Source organism: Berghia stephanieae, chromosome 1, assembly GCF_034508935.2.
Source record: "Berghia stephanieae isolate SIO BIC M18660-M18661 chromosome 1, UCSD_Bste_1.3, whole genome shotgun sequence".
Classification (NCBI taxonomy): Eukaryota; Metazoa; Mollusca; class Gastropoda; order Nudibranchia; family Aeolidiidae; genus Berghia; species Berghia stephanieae.
This window is the reverse complement of record NC_088360.1, coordinates 6,523,505-6,550,342: the sequence shown is the minus strand read 5'-3', so window position 1 is coordinate 6,550,342 and position 26,838 is coordinate 6,523,505. Positions and strand designations below refer to the sequence as shown.

The 26,838-nt window shown below is 37.7% G+C and overlaps 3 protein-coding genes across 4 annotated transcripts in view; 2 read left to right on the top strand and 1 right to left on the bottom strand.

The window, feature by feature from the left end:
• The window catches only part of LOC144966903 (uncharacterized), a 21,748-nt gene extending 19,362 nt beyond the window's left edge, over positions 1–2,386 (top strand). For both annotated transcript variants that reach the window (XM_078903616.1, XM_078903610.1), the window contains exons 15-16: positions 1,080–1,189; positions 1,990–2,386. In XM_078903616.1, coding sequence (XP_078759742.1) covers positions 1,080–1,189; positions 1,990–2,088 — 209 coding nt within the window. In that variant the 3' untranslated portion in view covers positions 2,089–2,386. The remainder of the gene's footprint in view (positions 1–1,079; positions 1,190–1,989) is intronic.
• An 8,623-nt stretch (positions 2,387–11,009) lies between these two features.
• On the bottom strand, positions 11,010–12,293 carry LOC144963531 (uncharacterized). The gene is made up of 2 exons (XM_078897605.1): positions 12,081–12,293; positions 11,010–11,469 (listed from the first exon to the last, which is right to left on the bottom strand). Exon 2 carries the CDS (start codon positions 11,463–11,465, stop codon positions 11,010–11,012), a length of 456 nt encoding a protein of 151 aa, XP_078753731.1. The 5' UTR covers positions 11,466–11,469; positions 12,081–12,293.
• A 3,534-nt stretch (positions 12,294–15,827) lies between these two features.
• On the top strand, positions 15,828–20,784 carry LOC144966893 (uncharacterized). The gene is made up of 3 exons (XM_078903600.1): positions 15,828–16,907; positions 18,778–18,891; positions 20,197–20,784. The coding sequence occupies exons 1-3, from the start codon at positions 16,839–16,841 to the stop codon at positions 20,221–20,223; spliced, it is 210 nt and encodes a 69-aa protein (XP_078759726.1). The 5' UTR covers positions 15,828–16,838; the 3' UTR covers positions 20,224–20,784.
• The last annotated feature ends 6,054 nt before the right edge of the window (positions 20,785–26,838 follow it).

Sequence of the window (26,838 nt, the reverse complement as noted above, 5' to 3'; positions counted from 1 at the left end):
TGTCTGGTTATAGTTTTGGATGATATTTGTTTCCTTGTAAATCTTATCTCTGTTATGTATTGTTATGTGCGTTGTTTTGAATGTATAATAATGTACTCATTTGAGTGGGATCCTGTGTTTGTGTCTGGATGAGACTTTAGGTGATCTCAAACTAAGTACAATGACAGCATGCTCTTGGAATCTACATCTGTTCCCTTTGTCACACCTTTTCCTGGCTTTTTTAATTGTAAATCTATAATCTTTTGACCATTCCTTTTTTCTTCCTTCTCACTGGTGCTGAAAATTTCATTTCATTTATGTCATTTAATGACCTAATTGTGTCGCAAACACCATAAAACCCTTAGAAACAAATATCAGTACATTGGACTGAATGTGAAGGCAAACCATAGAATTTCAAGTGTAACACGTTGGGTTGCTTGGACAGGTAGACATGGTCTGATTAGATTATTACAATGCAATGTTTAACCTATTTTGTTCTACATGAATGGATGTAAGAAAAAAAATAATTCCAAATTTGTGCCCTTCCACCACGACATCATAAGATATTGTCACCTAGGCATTCCATGAAGATAATTCATCAAACAAGATGTCTGGTGTCAACAGGAATCACCCATGTTGTCCAAGTATGCAAATTGGGGGTTAATAATCTTGCCCAGGCAAAAAAACGAAAGTGTCTGAAGCGGGGCTCGAACCCGGGGCCTTCCGGGTCACAGTGCAATTCCTAAGAAGTGAAATACCATGAACAAAAAATGCAAGTTCTCTAAGAAAGTGAAACGAGGAGAAATCATTACACAAAAATAAAATTGTTAGGCTATGTAATTAGAGATAAATGATTAAAAAAATGATGTAATAATGGGAAAGGTGGATAGTGATTCTGGATGGACCAAATGGAGATAAAAGACTATTCAGTTGTGTATGTGTGTGTGCATTCGTTGTTTTATTAATGGATGATGATGGGGGGAAACCCAATAAATTAACCACATTGTTTTCAGTTTTGATTGCTTCTATATTGTGGTGTTGTTTTTAATCTCATTAAATTGTAAATTATACATATTATTCCCTTTATTCTTACCCTGCAGGGCATACTAAATCTAATCAATCAACACCTAACTCATCTGGCAAGAAAAAATCACAGAAATGGATGATGGAAGGAAAGGAAGAAACACCACAAAGATTGACTGGTTTAAATGTAAGAAGTGTCATTGATTTTATTATTGATATGATGCAAACTTATCAGTATATGTCAATAATTTTCGCATTTGCCGTTAAGAGTCAGTCATTTGTCATATCAAAGAACTATTTAACACGCTTTTGAGAGGGCTTGCTATTGTTGTAGACGGAGCCTTTACTGTTTTTTTTGGGTTTTTTTACATTACCTACTTGACGTTTTCACTGGTTTGCAATCATTTCCATTGAAAGGAAAACTCGACCTGACACTTAAACATGATTAAAAAGCAAGATTTACCATATTCGAATTTTTGGTCCAGCTTCAGATTTTTTTAAACCAAAATTTTAGAAGGCGACTGCTCAGATAATCATAATTCTGATTCTTTCCCCAAAATATACTGATTTATGTGCAATCCCTGGATAATGACATCGCCCAGGCTCAGAAAATTATGTCATTATCCTGGGGTTTTTAAGATGTCTGAATAAGGGTGTCTGGTGTGATCAGTGAATATAATTATGCAATGTGCAGACCAGTGCCTGTGATAAGACACGTCCCAACCACTTTCGAATGTGAATTTTTCCTGTTGACAAAGGGTTTACCAGTTACACATTCTCTTGCTGCGAAAACTTTTTGTTCTCTATTATCTTCTGGCACTTTTACTCACTTCATTTCTTGTTATTATCAAAATACATCCCTGCTCCAGTCACTTTTCTGAATTGATATTAAATCAATTCGTATACAGTGCATCTTGATTCCATACAACATTTAGCAATGTTTTATGGATGGATTATTTCATTTTTATACTGTAACTTTATTCACAGAAACGGAGACAGCACAGAATGGAAATTCAGGCACTTAACAAGAAGAATACGTTTTACAAAGACACTGATGTCAAAGGCAGAAGGAAAAATAAAAGATAGTATAATTATTCATTTATATGTGCAAAACTTTGTTTTATTTCATTGATATATGTATTTTTTTTTTTTTTTGTTATTTATCTTGGAATGAATCCTATACAGAATGCAAGAATAAAGCAACTCTAAAATTGTCAGAAATGTCAAACCAAAGTCTCACAGTTTTTTGTTTTTTTTTCTCTAGATTTATAGAGGTATGACTCCTGAAAAACCCATTGTGACAGCAAGCAACAATATTATAAGCATTGTCCACTGTATCTTGTTGCAACTACGATTCGGTAATACAGAGAATATATACACAGTGTTTATTTGTTTGTATTTATTAGAACTACAATCTGACATCACATATCTCTTGAATTGTGCATAAATAAAGACACATCATGTTGTGTGATGAGTAGTGAGACTCGTTGGAGGGGGGGGGGGGGGGGAACCACATCCCACCCACCAGGCTAAAATCAAATAAAGGTCTTGTAAAATGGCAAATTTAGCATCGACTTACCAATGTTATTGACAAAGCTGTAAGGCTTAGCTATTGCTTATACGATAACAAATGCTTTGTTTAGCGTCTCGTGATTTGTGATTTATTACAATAAACTCAACTCTTACAGGTGGAGTTTGTCTGCAGTCTAATCTATCATCCAACCTTCAGTTTTAACCGATTCGTTTAAAAAAAATTGAGCTTTTATATAGCGCAATATCCACTAAACGTGCTCAAAGTAACTCAAAGCGCTTTACAAGGGGTCCCTGACGAACAACAACACATAACATGTAGAATGAGACAGGACGCCTGGTAGGCGATATTACAATTTTTTTCCTTTAGAGACAGCGCTGTTAACCCATAGAGGCCCGGTGTTTACTAAAAAAAATTCCCCCGAGGCCCAGTGTAAGGGGCATAACTCTTAACAAAAAATACCAACACAAAGTTAAAAAATTATTAAACGAGAACCAAATGACATAAAATTATAATTTTAATTCCTTTTTATAGCCAGATAAATTTGCTTTCGAATGATATATAACATGACATGTTTTGATTTCAATAAATTGGGAAAAAAGTATTAAAAAAAAAAACTCGTTCCCCGCACCCCCATTCCCGTCATTTTCGTCAATCTCGGACTCCGATTCAGTGTCCGAATCACCTTGATCAGGTGCTAACGCCTTGTCTTGTCCATCCCCACCATCGTTTACATCTTCTCTTTCTAGTTCGATATCGCTTTCATTTCCAAAATCCTCTTCATCGTCCACACCACTCTCCAAAACATCATTTCTAGCGCCACGCAACGTACGGGAATGCTATTTTTCTGAATTCGATTACTCACTTGTTATCAACGATATAAACGTGCGGTAAAAACGAAACGGAAATAGAACGATCGCATTACGTTTACGATGTTTCCGGTTTAGAATAAAACGAAGTGATTCGTTGCAATAACAAAGTAAACATGATCCGTTTTTTCTCGGGGGCGATGCGGGCCTCAACAGTCGCGGGCGACTCCAGGGGAAGCGGGCCTCTATGGGTTAATGGCCAGGTACTCAATTTACACTTTAGTACAGTGAGAGAAAGTGAGTTCTGGGTGGGGATCCTGACCTCCCATAGTGGGCAGGGAGGTACATTCTGTGTCTTCTATCCCCTTACATCTATTTTCCAACATGCTTTCTGTCTTTGTCTTGGAATGAGATTACTTGATTTTGTCCTGGCCCTGTTCAGAGTCATAGCTGGAAGGGAAACAGTCGAATGCATAGTTATTGTTTTGGGAGATGATATTTTTTTCCCTTGTAAATCATCTCTCTGTTATGTATTATTAAATTTGTTATTTTTAATGTGTAATGTAAGCATTTGAGTGTATTCCTCTTTGTTGGATTTTGTGCTTGTGTCCGGATGAGACTTATAGGTGATCTCAAACTAAGTACATTGGTGGTATGCTCTTGGATTCTACATCTGTTACCTATTTGTTCCTAGTTCCCCTTTTGTCTTACTTTTTCTTGGGTGCTTTAATTGTAATTCCAGAACTTTTTACTATCCCATTTTCTTCTTTTTTACTGGCGCTGATATAACCTAAATGTGTTGCAAGCGCCGTAAAACCCTTAAAAACAAAAACAAAACAGAAAGTGAGTTAAGAGCCTTTTCTAAGGATTCAATTATGTGCAGAGCGAGGCTCGAACTCAAGACCTTCTTCTTCGAAAGCGAGTGTCATTATTAGAACTACAATCTGGTGCATAAATAAAGACACATCCCACCCATCAGGTTAAAATAAAATAAAGGTCCTGTAAAATGGCAAATTTAGCATTGACTTCCAATGTTGTCATTGACAAATTAATGCTTAGCTATTTCTCATATGATAACAAATGCTATGTTTAGCTCCTTGTGATTTGTGATTTATTACAATAAACTCAACTCTTACAGGTGGAGTTTGTCTGCAGTCTAATCTATCATCCAACCTTCAGTTTTAACCGATTCGTTTAAGCCAAATATTGCACCACCTTGATCGCGTTTCTGGTAAAAGTATAACCGTTATATCTGCAGTTTAAGACAAATAGGCATGAGAGATATTTTGGTGTGAAAGAACTTCAGTCTTGACATTGGAAAATTTTATTTCAGTGCCACTCATTGGTGAAAGTTCATATGTCGGAAATTCGGTTTTAAAAATTATTATAGTAATTGCCTGCCGGAAATTTGACATTTTTGCCAGCTTTATCATTATGGTGCCACCTGAACGTTAACTTTTAATACAAAAAAAGTAATAAAAAATTGAGCTTTTATATAGCGCAATATCCACTAAACGTGCTCAAAGTAACTCAAAGCGCTTTACAAGGGGTCCCAAGGGGTTCATTTTGGAGGGGACACATATAAAGAATTGAATTCGTAGAGAAGAAAAAGAACATGAAGAAAGAATACGTAGAGAAGAACGAGAAGAAAGAGTCCAAGAAAGAGAACTAAAAAGACAAATAGCTTTAGCAGAAGAAGAAACCAAAAGGACCCAAATGATGCTGGAAATTGAAAAAACAAAAAACCGGTCATGAAAGAAACATAATAATAGTGATGAATTTTTCGTGAAACTTCCACGCATGCCAACATACGATGAACGCTCAGACTGTTTAGAATCCTTCTTACACCGATTCGAAGTTCAGGCTAAAGGTTATCGTTGGCCAGAAAGCAAATGGGCCACAGCCTTGATTAACTGCTTATCTGGAGAACCGCTAAAAGTTTTCTATACCTTAACAACTGAAGATGCAGATGACTATGGAAAAATTAAAGACGCTCTACTAAAAAGATTTAGATTAACGGAAGATGGTTACCAGGAAAGGTTTCATACTGCAAAACCGGAAAGTGGAGAAGACTTTAATACATTCGTGAACCGAATTACCCAATTTCTAAATCGATGGCTTGAGTTGGCAAACGTAAAACAAGACGACTTTGCAGGCCTTTACTTTCTCACGCTGAAGAATCGAATCTATCAAGCTTGCAACCCAGATTTAGTAGCATTCTTTAAAGAGAGAAAGCCAGAAAACTTGGACAAATTAAAAATCTACGCAGAAAACTTTAACAGCGCACATCCATTGACACCCCTTAGCAGAACATTGAAGGAACCATACTACGCTGCCGCTGCTCAGAGTCCAGGTACACCTAACGTTCAGTACTCAAATAGAACGAGCCGATCAATCACTCGGAACACGCAAGTGAAACAAGATGACCATAGTAACAAACCATGGAACAAACAGTTCAATAGAGACCATAGCCGATCCTATCAAAACAAAACAAGAAATAGCACTGACAATAATAATGAGTATAAGAAAACCAACAAACCTATAATTAAATGTCAATATTGTGGAATGAAAGGCCACACAGCAGACAAATGTTACAAAATCGTGGGATATCCAAAAGAAACTGCAAATGCATCACTCCAAACAAGTGTAAACAATCAGACACGAGTAATGTCAGGAGAAAATATAAATGTGTATTGCGTGAAAGGTATGTCACTTTTAACACAAACTCACAAATCAGGATCGCTATTTTTTTGTGAAGGCAAAGCTAATGGAACTGATTGCAAAATATTGAGAGACACAGGATGCAGTATAGTAGGAATAAAAGCATCTTGATCAATGACGAAGACAAAACTGGAAAAACGGTACAATGCATCACATTCAGTGGCACAGTCGAAACCTTTGAAACAGCTAATGTGTACATAGAAACCCCATATTATACAGGAATAGTGGAATGCTGTATACTTCCCAACCCCGTCGCTGATGTTATTGTTGGCAATATAAAAGGTCTTAAAGACAACCCAACAGATGTAAAAGAATGGTCATTAACCCAAGAAACAGCTTGTCTAGCAGAAACAAGAAAGATGACTAAGACAACAGAGAAGCCAATGACTATTTCTCTAGAACCACAACAATTTGACAGGAACACGTTCATTGAAGAACAGAAAAAGGACCTGACTTTAACTTCATATTTCAATATCACAAACAAAGGGACGAAATCAAAAGTTGAATACATCATTGAAAAAGATATTCTGTTCAGGTTACATAGGAAAAGAAACAAAATAGCTAAACAACTGGTCACGCCGAGTATTTACAGAAACAAAATCCTTGGAATAGCGCACGATTCAATAACTTCTGGACATCTTGGGAGCTCTTCCACATTGAAGAGAATATCCGAGAATTTCACATGGCCTGGAATTACTAAAGACGTCCGAGAATATGTGAAATCTTGTGACACATGCCAAAGAAGAGTCGCAAAAGGCAGAATACCGAGATTGCCATTAGAGACAACCCCAGTTATTGAAAAAGTTTTTCAAAAAGTTGCAATTGACATTATAGGCCCTTTAACAAAATCAGATAGAAACCATACACACATACTAACACTAGTCGATTACGCAACCAGGTGGCCAGAAGCGATAGCATTGAAATCAACCACATCGGATCACATAGCTGAAGCATTGATGACAATTTTTACTAGAATAGGCATACCAAATGAGATACTGTCGGACAATGGACCCCAATTTACATCACATATGATGCATGAAACTCATGGGAATCCAACACTCATTCACAACTCCCTACCACCCCCAAGCAAATGGTCTTTGTGAAAGATTTAATGGCACTCTAAAGAATATGTTAAGAAAAGTGTCAGCAGAAAAACCATATGATTGGGACAGATACTTACCAGCAATCCTATTTGCATATAGAGAAATACCCCAAGAATCTACAGGCTACTCCCCATTTGAGTTGATGTATGGACGATCACCTCGCGGCCCGATCAATATAGTAGCCGACATTTGTAAAGGGAATGAGGAGGACAATAACGAAATTATGTTTGCTTACGAATATGTAAGAAACCTAAAAGACAGAATAGAGGACACATGTAAGCTAGCACAGGAATCCGTCACTAAAAAAGCAGAGAAATACAAGGAATACTCCGATCGAAAAAGCAAGTCAAGAAAATTTGAGATTGGTGACAAAGTACTAATACTCTTACCCGATGACTCGAGTAAACTTTTAGCTACATGGAAAGGACCATTCAAGGTATTAGCAGTACGATCTGGTGTTAATTACGAGATTCAAATTAACAACACAACTAAGACATTCCATGCAAACATGCTAAAAAAATATTTCGATAGAGACAGATTATCACAACCAATATTTAACCATGTTGAAGCTGCAAATGTAGGATTAATCATCGAAACTCACAGCGATGATGTCGAACTACAACACACCCCACAACACGGTAACTCTAAAAATAGTACAATTAATGACGTCACAATCAATCCTCAACTAAACGAATGTCAGAAACGAGAAATCAGGTCATTATTAGAAAAGTACCAGTCAGTCTTTACAGACGCACCCGGACATACAACATTAGTGGAACACGACATAAAGTTAACCACATCTACCCCTATCAACGTGAAAAACTATCCTATTCCATTTCACGCACGAGAACAAGTTGAAAGGGAAGTTAAGGATATGCTAGATACAGGAATAGTTAGATATTCTTCAAGCCCATACTCATCACCAATAGTAGTAGTGAAAAAGAAAGACGGATCGATAAGGCTATGTATCGACTTTCGCAAATTAAATGAAGCAACAGTGTTTGATGCAGAACCAATACCAAATCAAGAGAATTTATTTGCTGCCTTATCTCAAGCAAAATACATGACAAAATGTGATCTTTCTAGAGGTTACTGGCAGATTCCACTGAAAGAATCATGTAAGAAATACACAGCATTTCAATCACCATTAGGATTGTTAGAATTTAACTATATGCCATTTGGATTATCGACAGCCGCATCGACATTCCAAAGAATGATGCGTATGTTATTAAAAGACATCCCGTCTACACTCTCATACTTCGACGACGCATGTATTTTCTCAAACTCATGGACTGATCACATGACAACCTTAGAATTAGTGCTTGAAGCATTAAAACGTAATTCTTTAACAACAAAACCGTCAAAAACAAGCATTGCATTTTACAAAATTGATTTTCTCGGTCATACCGTTGGTCATGGGACACAGACACCCGAGACAGAAAAACAAACAAAAATCGCACAATTGCAACCACCTAAGACAAAAAAAGAAGTACGCAAAGTACTTGGGCTCCTAAATTTTTACAGGAAATACATTTACAACTTCGCGCACATCGCGACACCGCTAACAAATCTGACAAAGAATGGGTCACCGAATAAAATTGTTTGGACAGAAGCGTGTCAGAATAGCTTTAACCAATTAAAGGCATTACTCTGTTCAGAACCAATTCTTAAATTACCCGACATATCAAAAGAATTTGTTGTAAGAACTGACGCGTCTGATAAGGGCATCGCAGGTGTAGGGGAGACCGGGGTGAAAAGTCCCAAAATCTGTATTTGGCCATCTAATTCAACAAATATGAGCTCTTGCAAGTTGATGTTGCTCCACACACAACATACAGGTCTCTTTGTATGCATGCAGAGTTATTTCAGTACACTGTGCACAGGGACTTAGTTACAGGCTAAAGTTTATAAAAATTTGAAGTGGGACTTTTCCCCCAGGCCGGGGTGAAATGTCCCACCTCCCGGGGTAAAAAGTCCCAACCCAGTGAAATCTAATTTAGCCAAGAAAATTATGATCAAGAAGTAAGATGTTATCAATTTGTTCATAATGACAATGACAACATTTTTTGTCATTAAAACCTGGTAATGATTTGTATGTAAGTTTCATCGATCATTATTCTCCTGTTTAATCAGGTTTCACTTCTCCATCCATGAAAAACTTCTTTTTTTTTTGAAAAACCTCTTCGTCTGAAACATTTTATTAACAAAAGGGAATACATGACATTGAAATCAAGTGTAATAGCAATTTAAAAAAATAAAAATGTACATTACAGGGAATGTTGGAACTTTGAAAAGAATATCAAAGAAAGACATTCGATAAGGCTCAGCTGGGCTAGTCTATTGAGCATATTTCACAATATCATCTTTAAACACGTGTCCACTCTTCGTTCTTTGGGTACCGATCACATCAGATTTGCACAGCTTTGTAATAATTTGCTTTTTGTGGACAGACCAGATCTCCTCATTGGAGAAATTAATAAATTTGTTCTTTACTTTTTCACTTCGTTTGAGGAATTCAATTTCGAAGTCCCCGTCCTCATCCATAGCACTTTTCACGATCCCTGTGTAGAATACATTGCCCTTCTTTCCTTCGCATCTAAAGAACACAAAGTCTTCCAGCTTGAGGAGGGACAGGTCCTGTTCTTCCATAGAGGAGGAAAGGAGGAGGGCCTCGTTCAGGTCTTCTTCTTCCTGAACCTCAACGTCGTCCTCTTCGTTCAATTTGTCTGCTTTTTCCAGAATTGAATCAAGGGCACAGTTAGCCTCATCATCACTCTCAGAGTCATATTGCAGCCGTTTTCTCTTTGAAGCCACTTCTGTTTCGACAACCAAAGACTGTTGATAGTTGCCTGGTCGCTTCTCTGGGGTCAAAGTCAAAATAGTTGACTTAACTGTTTTCCGTTGTTTTTTTTCCTCTGGGCGAGCTGTTGCTTTGGGGAAGGGACGAATTTCTTTCGGCGATACAAAACCTTTGCTGATAGATTTTTCAGCTTCGGTTGTTGCAGTTCCAGTGCTCATTGATGGCTGGTTTAGGGTCGCAGGCGCAGGTTGTGGTCGATCTGTTGAAAATGTTGGTAAGAACTTGTCGTCAGAGAAAATGTTCCTATCTGTGGAAAAATCCCAGTTGCACGAAAGCCAGCTGTGATATTTGCTGGGGTGAAAGCCTTTGGGAATGCATAAGATATAATTTGAGGCACAGTGTGGATGGACATCTGTTTGCCAGTATTTTGTGGATCCTTGCACCACCTGTCGACAGCGTAGTCGTAGAAGGTCTGAAATGGCCCGTAGACAGAAACATCCAGGGGCTGCATCTGATGCGAGCAATGTGGCGGAAATGAGAGCAGGGTGATGTTGTTTTCCTTACAAAAAGCAATAACATTCTCACCACAATGCGAAGCATGGTTGTCAAGAATCAACAGCACTGGATGCGCAGCTGATGGTTTAGCGTGTTTCTGAAAGTGCTGCAGAAAACGCAAGAAGTTCTCGATGTCATCCACCCTGAAGCTTTGGGGTGAGAGTCGCAAAGGGATCCTGGTGGGGCAGTTGTTGACCAGTGTTCTTGTACATTTACTCGTGGAAAAATAAGGTATGGAGGCATGCTGTTGCCAAGGGCATTCACTGCCCCACAGAGTGTGACCGTACATCCCTTTTCCTGAGAGACCACAGACCCGACACGTTTTTCTCCTTTCCTCGCCAGCTGTCGTTTGGGCTTCTGAACCGTGGAGCATCCTGTCTCGTCGATATTCCAGATACACTGTGGTGCAAACTTATACACTGCCATTACATGTTCTAGATTGTCAAAGAATGTATTCACATTGGTCTTGTTGAACGCTTGCATTCTGTTTAATGATGTCGCTTCGGGGTTTCGCAAACTGAGACTGTCTTTGTTGCGTGTTCTGAATCCATAGAGCCAGTCCTCTCCTGCAGCCCTATTGGCAGTCCATGATTCTGGACTGGAATTTGATTCTTAACAGCCACCTCATAGGCTAATCCTCGAAGGTCTTCCAGCGTGAGTCCATAATAGATGGAGGAGGCTTCCAGAACATACTGGAGAATGATCTGCTCTTGGTCATCTGTGAAGATGCGCTTCTTCTCTGAGCCATAGCCGAAGCTGCCACTGTTGATGCTACCTTCAGCCCTGTGTAGTTTGACATAGCGTTGCAGCGTCTTATAGTTGATATCAAACTCATCTGCTGCTTTTCGGGAAGACATTCCCCCAAGCACGGCCGCCACAGCTGATGCCATCGTGTCTTTCGTGAAGGAGCCCCTCGTGGTTGTTCGGACGTAGTTCCTTGGCATAGTTCTGGGGAAATAAACAAAATGTGTGAGTTTACCATTACAAATTATCATCATCACTACTCCCTATCATAAAAATGGAAGAATGGAAGCCATGAAACTTCACAGTTATGATTATTTTATTACTTTTAAAAAATCTTTAAAAACATATCTTTTTAGATTATTTTTAGAGTAAAAGTCCCCTTGTCTTTTGGTACAAGTGTTTATGAATGAGTGTATGAATGAGCGCCTAGAGCCTCTTGGGATAGGCGCAGATAGAAATCATATTTATTATTATTATTTATTATTATTATTATTATTATTATTATTATTATTATTATTATTATTATTATTATTATTATTATTATTATTATTATTATTATTATTATTATTATTATTTATATGTTTATATAGACATCCTCAGGTGTTGCAGCAGCCCGGGGTGAAAAGTCCCAGTGGGACTTTTTCCCCCAACACTGGGACTTTTCACCCCGATAGGGGGTTGGCCTGATTTGCAGCCAACTGTGCCAATATGAATACCAGCATTAGTGTAAAACATGTCAGAGTTATGCAAAAATGGCCATAGAGTCACATCACAAATGCATACATTAATTGAATCAAAAATAAAAGAATACTCACAAATTCTGATGAGGGTAGATTTTCACTTTTTGCTTCAGATGAACAGGTGGTGGTAGCTATCTTTCAAAGATGGAGAGGGAAAGAACGCTTGTTATTGCCAAATAGGCCAACAACTAAATATACCAGATTTTTCAAAACAGAAAGGCCAAAAAATTATATCTAAGGGCCAAAACCTCCTTGGGACTTTTCACCCCTGGGACTTTTCACCCCAGTCTCCCCTACTATTACAGGAACATGAGGGAACTCTAATGCCTTGCTTATATGCAAGCAGAAAATTATTGGACAGAGAATCACGATACTCTGTAATAGAGCGTGAAGGACTGGCTATCGTCTTTGCTTTAAAGACATTCAGCAGATATCTACTGCTAAAAGAGTTTGTGGTCGAAACGGACCATAAACCACTCACGTACATAAGAAATAACAAAATGAATAATAGTAGAGTACTAAGGTGGAGTCTATTTTTGCAAAATTACACTTTCAGTATCTCTCACATACCAGGCTGTGAAAATATTCACGCCGACCTACTTTCTCGATTAGTATAAACACGTGAGAAGGTTATAACTTAACCTCCCATGCATACTGTTAGTTACCTCGCAAACTATGCCAAATCAGAACGCACAATTTCGATAATTTTATTTGTAAACATGATGACCCAACTTAATGTAACATTGAGTATTGTTTGGATATATATACCATACCCATTCATAATTTGGGAAATCTTCTCTTTATCTATCATTGTTATGAATTTTCACTCATTTATGATTAATAATTGAAATGTCAATATTCCATTTACATTTTCATTCATTTCATTCAGTAAATTACCTTCATATCATCGACTTAAATCATGCTTCATTGCCATCACTATTGTTTATCACAATGATTTGTAATCACATTGCCATCATGTTGTTCATCACAATGATTTGTAATCACAATCTTTCATTGCTATTGTCACCCATTCATATACCTACGTTAATATAAACATTTCCATGTCTAGTTAATAAATAATTTAATTGTAGCACAAATCATAACAATGGATTAATGCTAGAGTATCATGATAGTAAATTTACTTCCGTTTATAAAATCTATCTTTCCCATAATGGTTAAAGAGTATATTTTAAACGTGGGTGGGGGGTGTCACAGTAAAGATTGTTCACAATTATCTTATTAAATTTTATTTTATTAAGAACTCAATTCATCTCACTCCAGTTATATTTCGGTGGGCTTAGATAAACTTTACCTTCTAATATTAGATCGTCTTTCCTTTTATAGCCTTCCCTCGAATTAATTTCTAATTAGTGAATACTTTTCGTTCTACATTCTGTCACGTAGCCATTTATTATAAAAGCTGATAGGTCTAATATTCTACACTCACTTTCTCTCCACAATCTATGCCGGACGGCCAGTCGCTCTATTCCTATATATATACTGGAAGATTTTTATCTTTTGGGACTTTGTAGATATTATATCTACACCATTAAGACGCCGGAGCTTTTAACTTTATAATCTTCAAGGATCAAACCCAAGCCCGCTGTCAAGGACTACACAATAACTTCTTACCAATTGCCTGGAAGTGAAATTTTACGAGTCCAATCCTGTTATCAGAGGAATAGATCATCCAAGCCCATCAACTGCCTGGAAACGTAAACTTATGAACCTGACATATTATCATAAGTTACGTAAAATATTATTATCTCTATTTGTAACTGCCACGATCACTGTTTATCTCTTTTAATTAAATTTCATCATTATTTTTATTTCATTGTAAACAAATCGTTAATTGTTTTTCATTTATAGTAACTAGTAAATTCTGGGCCTCATTCTACATAGATCTTTATGCATAGTCGAGTAGCTCTTTACTCACTTGAGACCATAACAGTTGCCATGACTGACTTGAGCACAGCCAATAAAAAACGAGTGTGTTCAAGTAAATTGAGTATTAAAGGTTGGAGGTTATGGTTTACAAAATGCGTGTTTGAATGATAAAATGCCTTTCCCAAGGTGATAACATCAACACCCCTCTCTCTCTCTCTCTTTTTCTCTCTCTCTCTGTCTCTCTCTCTCTCTCACACACACACACACACACACACTACCCACTGATCTACATGCACACACATACGTCTGTTGGGGCTGGTTTGAATCGATTCCAAGATTACGTCTTGTTGTGACGTGATACAGTAACTCATCCTGGTCCTCTATGAACGGACTGAGATCAAGGCTAAGGCTTGTGTGAGAGTCATAAAGGCACCATTCGTTTAGAATAGATGTATTAATGTCATTGTTCTTGGTCACTCAAATCTGTCTTTCTCATTTGTTAGAGGCAATTCATGTGCGATTTAGCGATCTGTACTATGTTGGCAACGAGATCGTCATCATTACTTTTTTTTCTGCAACAAAGTCACAACTGGAGGCCGCATTACCCTAAGCATTTTACTTGTTCATGACTGTGTTTCGTCTGAACCGTACGGTCAAACGATGCGGAATCGGAAAGAATGGCATCATCATAGGAATGTCATGTTCATATTAATCTGACGGCGTTTTTTTTGTTTTCTTTTTTGCAAAAAAAAATATATCCCAAATTTTGCAAGTTGAGAACAGCATAATTTGCAAAAAAAAAGTTGCGGTTAGTTTTCCTAAAAACCCATAATCAGTTCATGAAAGAGAAAGGTATTTGTTTTTTAGGAGTTCACGGCGCTTGCAAAAAATGTAAGGTCATAACAGCGCCAGTAAAAAAAAAGAAGAAAATGGGATAGTAAAAAGGAAGCTACTCTTGACTAAGTATTTTCACGTCCTACACGAGTTATCAAATTAAAAGAAAGAAAAATTTCGTCATTTTATTTATTAATTAATTTTTTTATTTATTTATTTTTTTTTTTTTTTGCCTTAAAAAGATTATTATTGTTTTTTTTTTTTTTTGGGGGGGGGGGGGGGGGGGGGGGGGGTTTCTTTGTAAAATCTCGAAAATTTGCAAAAAAAAAATATATTAAAAAAATACAGATTTTGCGGCCTCAATGCTAATCAGTGATATTTCGCATTTTTTTTTGCGGCCGCACGCGATGCAAAAAACTGCCATGCCAGATTAATATTAAACATCAGAAAATCCAAAATTCATCCATATTTGGTCAGAGTCAGAGTCGTCATCGTCATGCAACTTTCTTGGCACTGATTCTTTTTTTTTTTCCCCAGTGTTAATTCATGTTTTCATTATTTCGTTTCTGTCTCTTTCTTTCATAGTTCTTTGACACATTGTTTAAACTGCCTTCAACTTCTTTTTCTCCTCTTGATCTGTCCTCCTTAGTTCTCTTTTTCTTTGCTTCTATGTTCATCCTTATCCAGTTCTCTTATCCTTGCTTTTTCATTTTTGTTTCAGATTGGACCAGAATCCCTCTGAATTCCAAACTACTGATTACAGATGGAAGTCTTGAAAGATGACTTTCATCGTTCCTTTCGTTCTTTCTTTTTTTCCTTTTAAATTGTGACTTTTTGTGTTGGAGGAGTTTTGAACAAGAATCAGTGCTGATGGTTTTCCTGAATCCGCGGAAATCCGCAATTTAGGAGTGAGAGGAGGAATTTGCTCCCTTACCCCCCCCCCCCCCCCCCCCATTAAAAAACAAAAACAAAATTGAACTTCATATAGAGCAACATTTGCTTAATAACCTCAAAGCGCATTACAAGGAGCCCCAAGTCAACATATAGGACGAGGCATCAAGTCTCCAATACATTTTTTTTTTCGACAGATACAACAGTGTTACTGCCCAGGTACTTAATTTACATTAAGTACAATACATTAAGATAATGTGTGTCAGTGTCAAGAACTTTTCCAAGAACTGAGCAAAGACTACCGCTGAGCCACACTGTCCCTTAAACAAAAACCTGAAAAGTGTGTATGAAAGGTGCCAAACAAAGCAAGAAAGAGAAATACAAGAAAAAAAAACTATCCCGAAAAATCAGCCAACCTCGACTGGGGTTCGAACCTCAGACAGTCACCATGCATTTATAAGGAACGGTCAATAGACAAAATTCCGAATACAGACCAAGTTACTCAAAGACACGCGAATTCTGTTCTACAGTAAATTCAACAAGTTCAAATCAACGCGGCATGTCTTATCAACAGCAAATAAACTCTTGCATCATTACTTGGGCTCTCATTAATTATTTAATAATTTGTTATTCCCGAAGACGACCAATTGTAACGTAAAACACATCACAACATGTTGAAGGGAATGAATGGGGATTTAGTCGTTCATTTGAAGTCGCAAGATGATTCCCCTCTCGTTCATCATGGATATTACCTGTATTTTTGAATAGTTGAACTAAAAAAAAATATCTACGACTTTTCCCAAGTTTTGAATTTGTTCCAATTCACCGGTATAAATTACAGAAAAATCGTTCCAATAAAACGGCTTTCCCCATAGAGCGATGTTCCAGTTACCGACATCGACTGCAACCACAAATGACGTCGAATTCTGTGTACTTTTACTTTCGCTTTCTCCGATTTAAAACTATACAATGGAAATTCAAGACTGACTTTTTTCAAGATTATTTCACTGATACTAAATCAATAGCAGTGCTGTTTTCACGTTCATCTATAATCTACCCCAATAAATTTTAAAATTCAAACGCAAATTGTTAATTTAGTAATTTTACGTTTTATTAGATCTATAGAGTTAGTGAGTTAGAGTCATTAATCTGTCATCATAATATTAGTCGAGTCAGTTCTAGTGTTAGAGTCTAGAGTAGAAAGAAGAGAGCAAACTCACCATGTCAAAAAAATTAAGCTTGCCAAGGATTTCCAGTATAAACCCAGTTAACAAAAGATGTGTATTTTTGGTAAGTTTTGTTGAGTTCGAGCCACCCGTCTCTCTCTCTCTCTCTCTCTCTCTCTCTCTCTCTCTCTCTCTCTCTCTCTCTCTCTCTCTCTCTCTCTCTCTCTCTCTCTCTCTCTCTCTCTCTCTCTCTTGCAGGACAACGCAGATCAGACCTTAGGGAGAATGAAAGGCCTCGATCGGAAACAATCCCTGCCCCAGTGAGGGTGGGCGAGGTATCAATTTAAATAATTATAAAGATAAAATCATTACAGGTTTTCATGCTGTGGGCATTTTCGTCAGGCTTTGGCTTTACTCACTTCAACCTGTCATAAGAGTTGAAACCTCAAAAACTAAAACAGAATATCGTCCAAGACAGAAAGCCTCTGACCCCCCAATGTAAATTAATCTATTTTTACTCGCATTTAACAGTAACAGAATCTATCCAATGCAGAAACACACCAAAATCCCTTTTCTGTTACTATTTGACAAATCTACCAGTGTAATAATACCATTTTTTTTGGTGTCATTGATCACTATATAGTAAATGCTAAATATACTAACTTTGCCTTTTAAAGCAATTGTTTATGTATATAATGGATTTTACCAATTTATTGGGAGATAAACTTTTCTTCCCACAGTTCAATGAGAGAACCAATTCTTTAATCTTTACTACTTCCTGACATCGGTCCAAAATTTCACACCTCCAAGTCATACCCCGTCTGAGCTGCAGGAAGCAAATAAAATTTATGACCCTGGCCAGAGAGTGTTACATCACTGAAACTGTACGAGTGCAGTTGTTACTCATTACATTTTACAACCCTTGTCAATGGGAATTGGACAGTTGGTCAACCAGATTAAGAATAAGTCTTTGAGAAAATAAGTCTTGCTGGGATGTTGCATTTGTATCTTCATGTCAAACATATCTTATTGTTGTGATCTTTTCTGTACTAGACTGGACATCACACTAATTTACCATCTTGACTTTTATATGATGGTTGTCTATCCGCATGTGGGACGAGAACTGAAAATTCTTTTTTAATTTTCACCTTTCACAATTTAGTTCGAATTCATGTTAGTTAGTTAAATGAGTGCGGGGTTTATTTTTGTAGGAAATTTCTTGAGAATGCTTAAATGGCAACTATTGCAAAATTCCAAATACATCTTGTGAATGAAGAAAGAAACTACTCAGCTACCCCCCCCCCCCCCTACACACACACACCCACCCACCCATTTGAATTGAATAAAGGCAAATAAAGAAAAGGGAAAAATACAAGAACTGAAAAAAAGAAAGAAAGAAAAACAAAACAATAAACAAGAACTAAAGGAAAGCAAAAAATATGTAATAATGTTCTTGTGTGCCACTGATGGCATCAAGTCGTGAAGGGACACAACTGTAAACATAATACATTTTTGATTGGATAGTTATATCATTTGAAATTTGAAATAAATGTAAAAGGATAATCCGAATCTGTTCTGAAGTGTATATTTAGGCCTATTTCCAGAGCGTTGCGGGGATCTTCTGTGTTTTGTTTTCCAGGTCCTAAAATTTCATTCCTTGTTTAGTCCCAACTGCCAAGTCTTCCATGACCCAATCAAGTGCCTACAGGAAGAGAAATGGGTTTTAAAAACATCCCCTGTTTTACATCAGTCTTAATTGGAACGTCCTCAGTCTTTTAAAAAAAATATTTTTTTTCAAATTACTTTTGCTTTGAAATCAGTGTTTACATAACACCTTTATAATGTTAACTATTTATGGGGGCAAGCCATTGTGTCTTATAATGTTCCATATTGCCTGCAAAGAATGGTATCAAATGCCCTTTCAAAGCCCCCAAATTTGTGCAAAATAAACTTGCATTCCATCACTTTTTGACATGTCGTTCATTATTTTAAAGTTGATGCTGGAGTACCACATCTTTATGCAGTCTCTTATGAAGGAAGTAGCAATGGAAGCCAGATTGGAGCGATCCAAGGTCATAAAAAGAAACCACGTCAAAGCTGTTGGGAAGGTAATCGTCACCTTATAAAAAATAAAACACAAACTAGGCATCAACACAAGATATACCTGTATATATGTTGCATATTAGGGGTAATGAGATTCAGTGTCTTATTGTAATCATATTTGTGCACATCAGACCTTGTTTCTCTTATAACAATCATTTTAATAAAAATAATAATAATGGTGATGTGATGATGGTGATATAGTCCTGCACGGTTTCCTCGAACACACAGTTTCCTCAAACTCATTCGATTGCCCCGATATTTTTCCTTATTATTCTTTGTTATATCATTCCATTCCTTCGACCAAATTTTTCTACCTTGAATATGGTTTCCTTGAACTAATTTCACCCAGCCAACAGAAAAAAAGTAGTGTGAAATTGACAGTTACTTATGCATGTATCGTGTGTATCTATCAACACTGCATTTGTGTGAATACACATGCAGACACACACAGTCACTCATGGTCTCCTCAAACGTTTTTGCATTTCCAGGGGAGTTTGAGGAAACCATGCTAATAATAATGATAATTAATACTATAATAATAATTATGCCTTAAATTTGGCATGACGATTGGAAATTTATTGTTGGAGGCTTACGGTGAATAAAATTAAAGACAAATGGACATTTATCTCTAAACCAAAGAGATGTATAATTTATTGATGTTTTCTCTGTGAGCTCTTGTTGCTATGCCTGGCAAGCTATTGACTATTATTTTATAGTATGAGTCTCGGGTTATTCAATCAACATGCAGATGCAGAGCACCCCCTCCCCCAATCCCTAACCCCTTGTAACATGTCATATATAAAGTTATCTTCCTCATCATATCAATAAATCATCAAGTCCCCTTCATTCATCCCCAAGAGGAATTTTTCTATTCCAATGGAAGTCTGGACTAATCCATGCATCATCTGCAGTGCGGCACCACAAAGTGAATTAGGGAGAGTTGACTTGCCATAAAACACAGTGGACGATCAGTCCCTTTCGAGTAAGAAACAAAGACCATACTGCCGAGTCATGCTCCCTCCCCATCAACTTGTTATGGCCTAACACAGTTTCCTCGAACTATGGTTTCATCAAATTCTTTTGCATGTCCTAAGGAGTTCGAGGAAACCGTTCTCGAGTGTAAATTGAATTAGACTGATTTGATGTCTGTCAGCAATGAACGTATTAATATACCTATAACAATGGCATAAATTATTTTTATATACTGATTCATTTTTAAAATCTATTCTCACCCTGTATTTTACTCTTATCAGTGCAAGTTTTTTTTTGTTTGTTTTTGATTCAGCTGTTATTTTGTTTTTTTTCCCCAGAGAATGTTAAGGAAGTTCAGTCCATGAGAGTTGGTGCGATAAGTGACATAATCGCATACCTCTACAAATGAGATCGACAGTCCTGCCTTTCTACAGATTTTTAAAAAATTGACATGATTCAAATTTTCTTTCTCAGATTCCTATTTTTAAGATTGCTTTTTTGTTCTTAGTTTGTAAATAGTTTGTTAATGATATATAATCTTTGATATTTTTAACCAATAATCAGGACACTTTACTTCACATTAAATGGGTAAATATGGCATATTACCTTTGCATTCCAAAAAGAAAAAAAGTGAAGTAGGTACAGAGGAAGTCAGATTCAATAAGGTCTTTGGGATTTGGGCTGTGTCCTCATTGAATACAATATCCCTTTGCATGCGAGTTTTATCTGGCAATAATAGAAACTGGTATTGATACGCTTTGAAGAAGTTTATTTTATCATTTTGTTAGTTCCCTTTTAGATGTACTTGACTGTGCATAAATTCTGGATTTGTTTGTTTTTATTCATTTATTTATTTATGCAGGGACGGGCAGGGGATATTTTAATTCCAGTTTTCACAAATCAATAAAGTGGACCATTCACTCAAATTATATTCTTCGGTTAGTCTTTCATTTTAAGCCCCCCCCCCCCCCCCCCCTATATAGTGCATTGCAGGACGAAACTTTTAGATATCTTTTGTTATCTAGATGGACTGGGTAGGCTTGTACCAATGTGTACATATATGAATGCGTGCCTGACGTATGAATCTACTTATCTACTTACTAATTTAATATAAATATCAGCTTGCACACAAAGATCGAAAAAAAATCTTGGGATGGAGACACAGCAGTCATTGGGGAATGGCCACTGTTATGAATTTTTTTATGAGAGATGATTTTTTTGGTTTGATCTAATTCATCTCTTATGTTTATGAGATAATCTATATAATGTATGTATCAGATATAAACATTTTAGTGGTTATACAAATGTATTTTCATTTTTGTCAAAGATCCAGGTGAGCTGAGGTGCATTTCCACTTCTGTTCTCCCTTTATTTAATTGTTCAACTCTTGCACTTTTGCACTTTTTTCAACGCCCTTTTTATCTGTTCTTCCCATCTAAATGGTTTTCTCATTTTACCTGAAGCGTCCACATAGTCTCGTCCTAAAGCTAGCTGTGAGTCTCAGCTGAAAAGGAATAGCGGCTGTTTGGTGGTGGGAGCTTCTAGTACTACTAGTTAGGTCTTCTATTCCAAAAAAATGTTGGCCATTTCTCTGTGGCTTTCTGTCCTTGTTCCACAGTGGGACTGGTTTTGCCCAAGCCCTGCCTAGAGACCTCTCTGTGATGTACTAAGAATGAGAGTGTTTTTCTTTTTCCCTTGCAACCCATCTGAGTAACTGCAATAGTAACTGAGTCACTCTTTATTGGAGAGGAACCCAAGGCGTGTGAGACTTAGGGAGGCCTTTGGTGGGCAAAGGGGTACATTGTCGCTGAAATCCCCTTGTGAATTAAAAAAAAAATGTTTGGGCATCAAGCTCTAAATATTGTCGTTTTATAACATCTTTAGTTCCGAGGAAGAAGGCATTTTGGTCACCAATTCTAATATTTAATCTTCAGCTTCCCCATCTTCCATCTCCATACTTCACTTTTCCATTTTTTAAAAACACTTACACTGTTTATTCACCAGTCACTGGGTTGGGGTCTTTTAACCTCCAAAAGTGAACAGAGAGGTCACTCTTGCAGCGTCTTCTATCTCCCTATGTCTGTTTAGGTATGTCTAAATAGGTACATTAACCCATTGCTTCTCCGATTCTCAAGAAAAATTTTCCCTTTTAACCCTGAACTACCAAGCCAAGCGAAATTACTCTCCTTTCTTCTTAAATAAGCTTTAAAACACCCAACCTGGTCCATAGTCTTAGCAGGAGCATTTGGTCGCATTGAGAAACACAATGCTGGATTTTAGTGGGCGCAATCAGAATCAAGGGGTTAATAGATTGCTTATGGAATCTTCTTTTCCTGTTTGAACCGATCCTCTTTGCCTTACCTCTCTGGATGGGATTCCCGAGCTCCTACAGTGGGCAGGGAGGTACTTGCTGTTTCTTCTATACCCCTGTATCTGTTTTCCAATTGCTTTGTCTTTGCCTTTCAATGAGATTACTTAGTTTTGACCTGACCCTGGCTGAGTCCTTGGCTGGGAGGGAAACAGACTAATGTATAGTTAATAGTTTTGGGAGATGACATTTTGACATGTTTTTCTTTGTGCTGGTGCCTGGGTGAGACTTTAAGGTGATCTCAAACTAAGTACAAAATAGATCATGTCATGGTGAGACAACGGTACAGAAGCTCATTATTAGATGTACGAGCTAGACGAGGCGCAGACATTGGTTCAGACCATCACCTTGTTGTTGCAAAGATCATGATGCAACTATCAGCAAGAAATAAATTTCAAAACCCTAGAGTAAAATATAATATCAACAAGCTGAAACAACCAGACACTAAGGAAATATTTAAGATTTCACTCCATAACCACTTTGAAGTGTTTCAAACACATGAGCCCCGAGGAAACAGAGACAGCATGGACAACTCTGAAAGACAGGGACATGTGAAGAAGTACTTGGAAGACCACAACCCAAAAAGAAACCATGGATCAGAGAGGAGACATGGCAGAAATTAGAAGAAAGGAGAGGGGCGAAACATGCAATGAACAATGCGAAAACTAGATTCCAAAAGCAAATGCCAGGGACCAGATACACTACAGTGGCCAAAACGAATTGAAGAAATAGCTGCGGGCAGACAAACGGTCCTACATAAATGAAATTGCTGATACCGCAGAGGAAGCTGCAGGGAAAGGAGATCTTAAGACGCCACTACCAGATTGTTGAGTGGTCGGAAAAACCACCCAAATAGACCTGTCAGAGACAAAGAGGGGAAACTAATCACATCAATAGAAGAGCAACTCAAACCATGGAAAGAACACTTCCATGAAGTGCCCAACAGACCACCCCCAGTACTAAGACCACACCTGAACCCTGGACAATCCCTCAATATCAATACAGGTGAAATCACAAAAACGGAGATCCGAAGGGCACTTGGCAGTCTGAAAAATGGAAAAGCTGCTGGCACAGACAACATCCCTGCTGAAGCCTTGAAAGAGGGTGGAAACATAATGGTGGATCAACTCCACCACCTATTCAACTTGATCTGGACAAATGAGAAAATACCATCCGATTGGAAGAAGGGCCTGCTAGTAAAATTACCCAAACATGGCAATCTGTCCCAGTGTGACAAGTGGAGAGGAATCACCTTGTTGTCCATACCAAGCCAAGTGCTCACAAGAATCATGCTTGACAGAAAAGAACAGTCATGCACAAACCAAACTGTAACTCTAAGAATCATTGTTGAGCAGTCGATTAAGTGGCAATCATCCCTATATGTATACTTTATAGACTTTGAGAAAGTATTTGACAGCGTAGACAGGGAAAGCATCTGGAACACCTCCTTCACTAGGGGTGCCAGAAAAATTTATAAACATCATCAAACACTTAATAATGGGTTTTCATGCCAAGTCATCCATAATGGTCGACTCTCAGAGGATTTTGACATTACATCAGGAGTTAGGCAAGGCTGTTTGCTGTCCCCACTTCTATTTCTTGTGGTATTGGACTGGATGACAAAGACAGCATATGGCAATTCCAACAATGGCATCCAATGGACATTTTCAAAAAGACTTGAAGACCTTGATATTGCAGATGACCTCACCCTCCTCTCACACAGCCTACAAGACATGCAGCACAAAGTCACGGCCCTGGAAGAAACAGCTCAGCGAGTTGGTCTCAAGATTAGTGAACAGAAGACAAAAGTACTGTGCTTAACTGCCAAACAAGAAGCACAAATCACCATCTCTGGCACAGCAATAGATGTCAGGGAATTTACATACCTTGGCAGCAAAATCAGTCAGTTGGGTGGAACTGATGAAGACATCATCGCTAGAATCAAGAAAGCACGCCAGGCCTTTGCAATACTGAGACCAATATGGAAAGCGTCCAGCATATCCACAAACACCAAGCTTAAAATATTTAACACAAATGTTAAAGCAGTCCTGCTCTATGGGTCAGAGACTTGGCGAACTACCTTGACCACATCAGCCAAGATACAAACTTTTGTCAATCGCTGTCTTCGACAAATACTCAGGTTGAAATGGTTTGACAAAGGTGCCAATATGCTGACGCTTTGGTGCACAAAAACCAAACAACCAAGCAGACTCTAGAATGGAACCCACAGGGCAAGAGGAAACGGGGTCGTCCAAAACAGACTTGGAGAAGCCATCACCAAGATTTGAGTGTCTCCAATCTTACCTGGAGTGAGGCAAAGGTCTGTGCCAAGGACAGAAGAAGATGGAAGAGTGCTGTTGAGGCCCTATGCTCTGCCAGGAGCCAAGCAAGTAGCATAAGTCCAAAATTTGTTTTCCTATTTGAACCATTTTCCCTCTTCTTACTTTTTCCTTAAGTCCTGTTGATTGTACATCTAGAATATTTTTACAATCCACTTTTTCTTCCTTTTTACTGGCGCTGATATGACCTAAATGTGTTGTAAGAGCCATAAAACCCTTAAAAACAAAACCAACAAGCCTTATCTTTTCTCTGGTACATGGGATTGACCTAAAGCAGGACTGTCAAGTTTCCAAGTGTGGGACAATCCAATATGATCCCAAACTTCATGATTTGGGTGGAGTCAATAGTTTGTGATAACCTGGCATGGCGGTTTTTTGTAAAAAAAATTATTAATCCCAAATTTTGCAAGCAAAAAACAGCAAAATTTGCAAAAAATTGCTATTAATTTTCCTAAAAATCTATAATTAGTTCATGAAAGAGAAAGGTATTTGTTTGTTTTTAAGGGTTACACAGTGCTTGCAACAAATGTAAGGTCATAGCAGCGCCAGTAAAAAGGAATAAAGGGATAGTCAAAAGTTCTAGAACTACATTTAAAGTAGCCAAGAAAAAGGAAGACAAAGGGGAATGAGTTGCACCCATTACACATGGCAGCTGGGCTCTGATTCATGGACCGAGACTATGATAGTCTTAGACTATAGCAAAGTCTGAGACTGGGAAGTACGAGACTACGGAAAGTAAGCTATTCATGGAGTCAGACTTCGTCCCTGACTATGCTAGCGACGTCTCAGACTACAGAGGTCAATCTATTTTTAACTGGGGATTCCTCGGGAACGTATCGCAAAACGTCATAGAAATGTGTTACTTTTCCAGCTGCACATGCGTCATACGAAGTAACACAGAAATCATATCTATTTCTTCTTCGTGTTTGTTTTGATCGTTTTATTATATTTTTTTGGCCCCACAAATAAAAATAGTGTGAGACAAGTTAGGGGTATAAAAATTGTTTGAGAATGTGTGTGTGTAATGTTTTTAGTAAATATAAGTAACGATGGCACTTATCCACTGTGTAGCGTTGTTCTTAGTAGAGAGCGGTGGGCGCTGCCTGAAGCATGGGGTCCCGAAAATACTGACAAAAGAATAATGATGGATAGGAATCGGTGGGAACAATACAGACAATGGGCCTTTCGGGTACAAACCCTTTGTCGGCACAACAAAAAACAAATAAAATTAAATGTAGTATAAATTGGATCGTCTGTACTCAACGATGGTTGGAGTGTGAACGAGTCGTTAGCGTGGTGTGATGAGGCCAGTGAGAGACTGAAATTTCTAGAAATAATGGACGATAAAAGACATAATAGAAATGTAATAGTAGTCGCAGTAATAGTAGTAGTAGTAGAAGTAGTGGTAGTAGTAGTAGTGATTGTAGTAGTAGTGGTAGTAGTAGCAGCAGCAGCAGCAGTAGTAGTAGTAGTAGTAGTAGGAGTAATGATAATAGTAAAAGTAGCAGTAGTAGTAGTAGGAGGAGGAGGAAGTTACTATGAAACTGTGTGGGAGGGGAAGTAATCCTTGGAGAGTGTTTTGAATGGGCAAGATGAGGAGTGTATGTGCGGTTGTCGAATCTTCGAGAAAAGAAAAGAAAAACAAATAAATAAAAATAAATATAAAATCAAAAACTGTCGGGTATCCTTGTTCTAATCACTGGACAATTATTTCCCCCAGCGCAGAGCACATATTATGATTTTGAAAATTAGTCCCAGACTACGATATTAACGCCTGCTAAATCGCGGGTGTAAATTTCACCCGTTTAGTCTAAGACGTCGCGTAGTCCGACTTCATGAATAGCTTACAACGCCTTTTAGTCTGAGACTACGGATTTAGTCTAGGACTATCGTCGTAGTCCCACTCCATGAATTAGAGCCCTGATGTTTCCGTTACATATACAAACAAGAGGTGAAACAGTTTAATCAACAGATGTGAAAGTAAATGTCCAATTTGTTTGAGATTTACGTGTTAGCCCCCATAAGTGTTAAAGATACCATAAAAATATAGGGATTGAAAAGAGGAAATTAGACGTGTTTGAGAATTACATGCTGCACTGAAGAACAAAGAGTGATATTCAGAGAACTAGACTCAGATTACCTAAAACTACCATCCAAACACAGGCAAAGGATATCCACCAAATATTTGATAAACTACACACCTTTAAACTTTGAAACTTCAGCGTTGGACATTACAAGAGAATATCAAATTCAGATTGTGAAGTGTTATCCTT

Excerpts from the sequence above, each read along its gene's own strand:
- LOC144963531 (XM_078897605.1), bottom strand. The coding sequence starts at position 11,465 with ATGCCAAGGAACTACGTCCGAACAACCACGAGGGGCTCCTTCACGAAA.
- LOC144966893 (XM_078903600.1), top strand. The coding sequence starts at position 16,839 with ATGTCAAAAAAATTAAGCTTGCCAAGGATTTCCAGTATAAACCCAGTT. Across the intron at positions 16,908-18,777 it reads ACAAAAGATGTGTATTTTTG|TTGATGCTGGAGTACCACAT; the intron begins GTAAGTTTTGTT and ends ATTATTTTAAAG. Across the intron at positions 18,892-20,196 it reads ACGTCAAAGCTGTTGGGAAG|AGAATGTTAAGGAAGTTCAG; the intron begins GTAATCGTCACC and ends TTTTTTCCCCAG.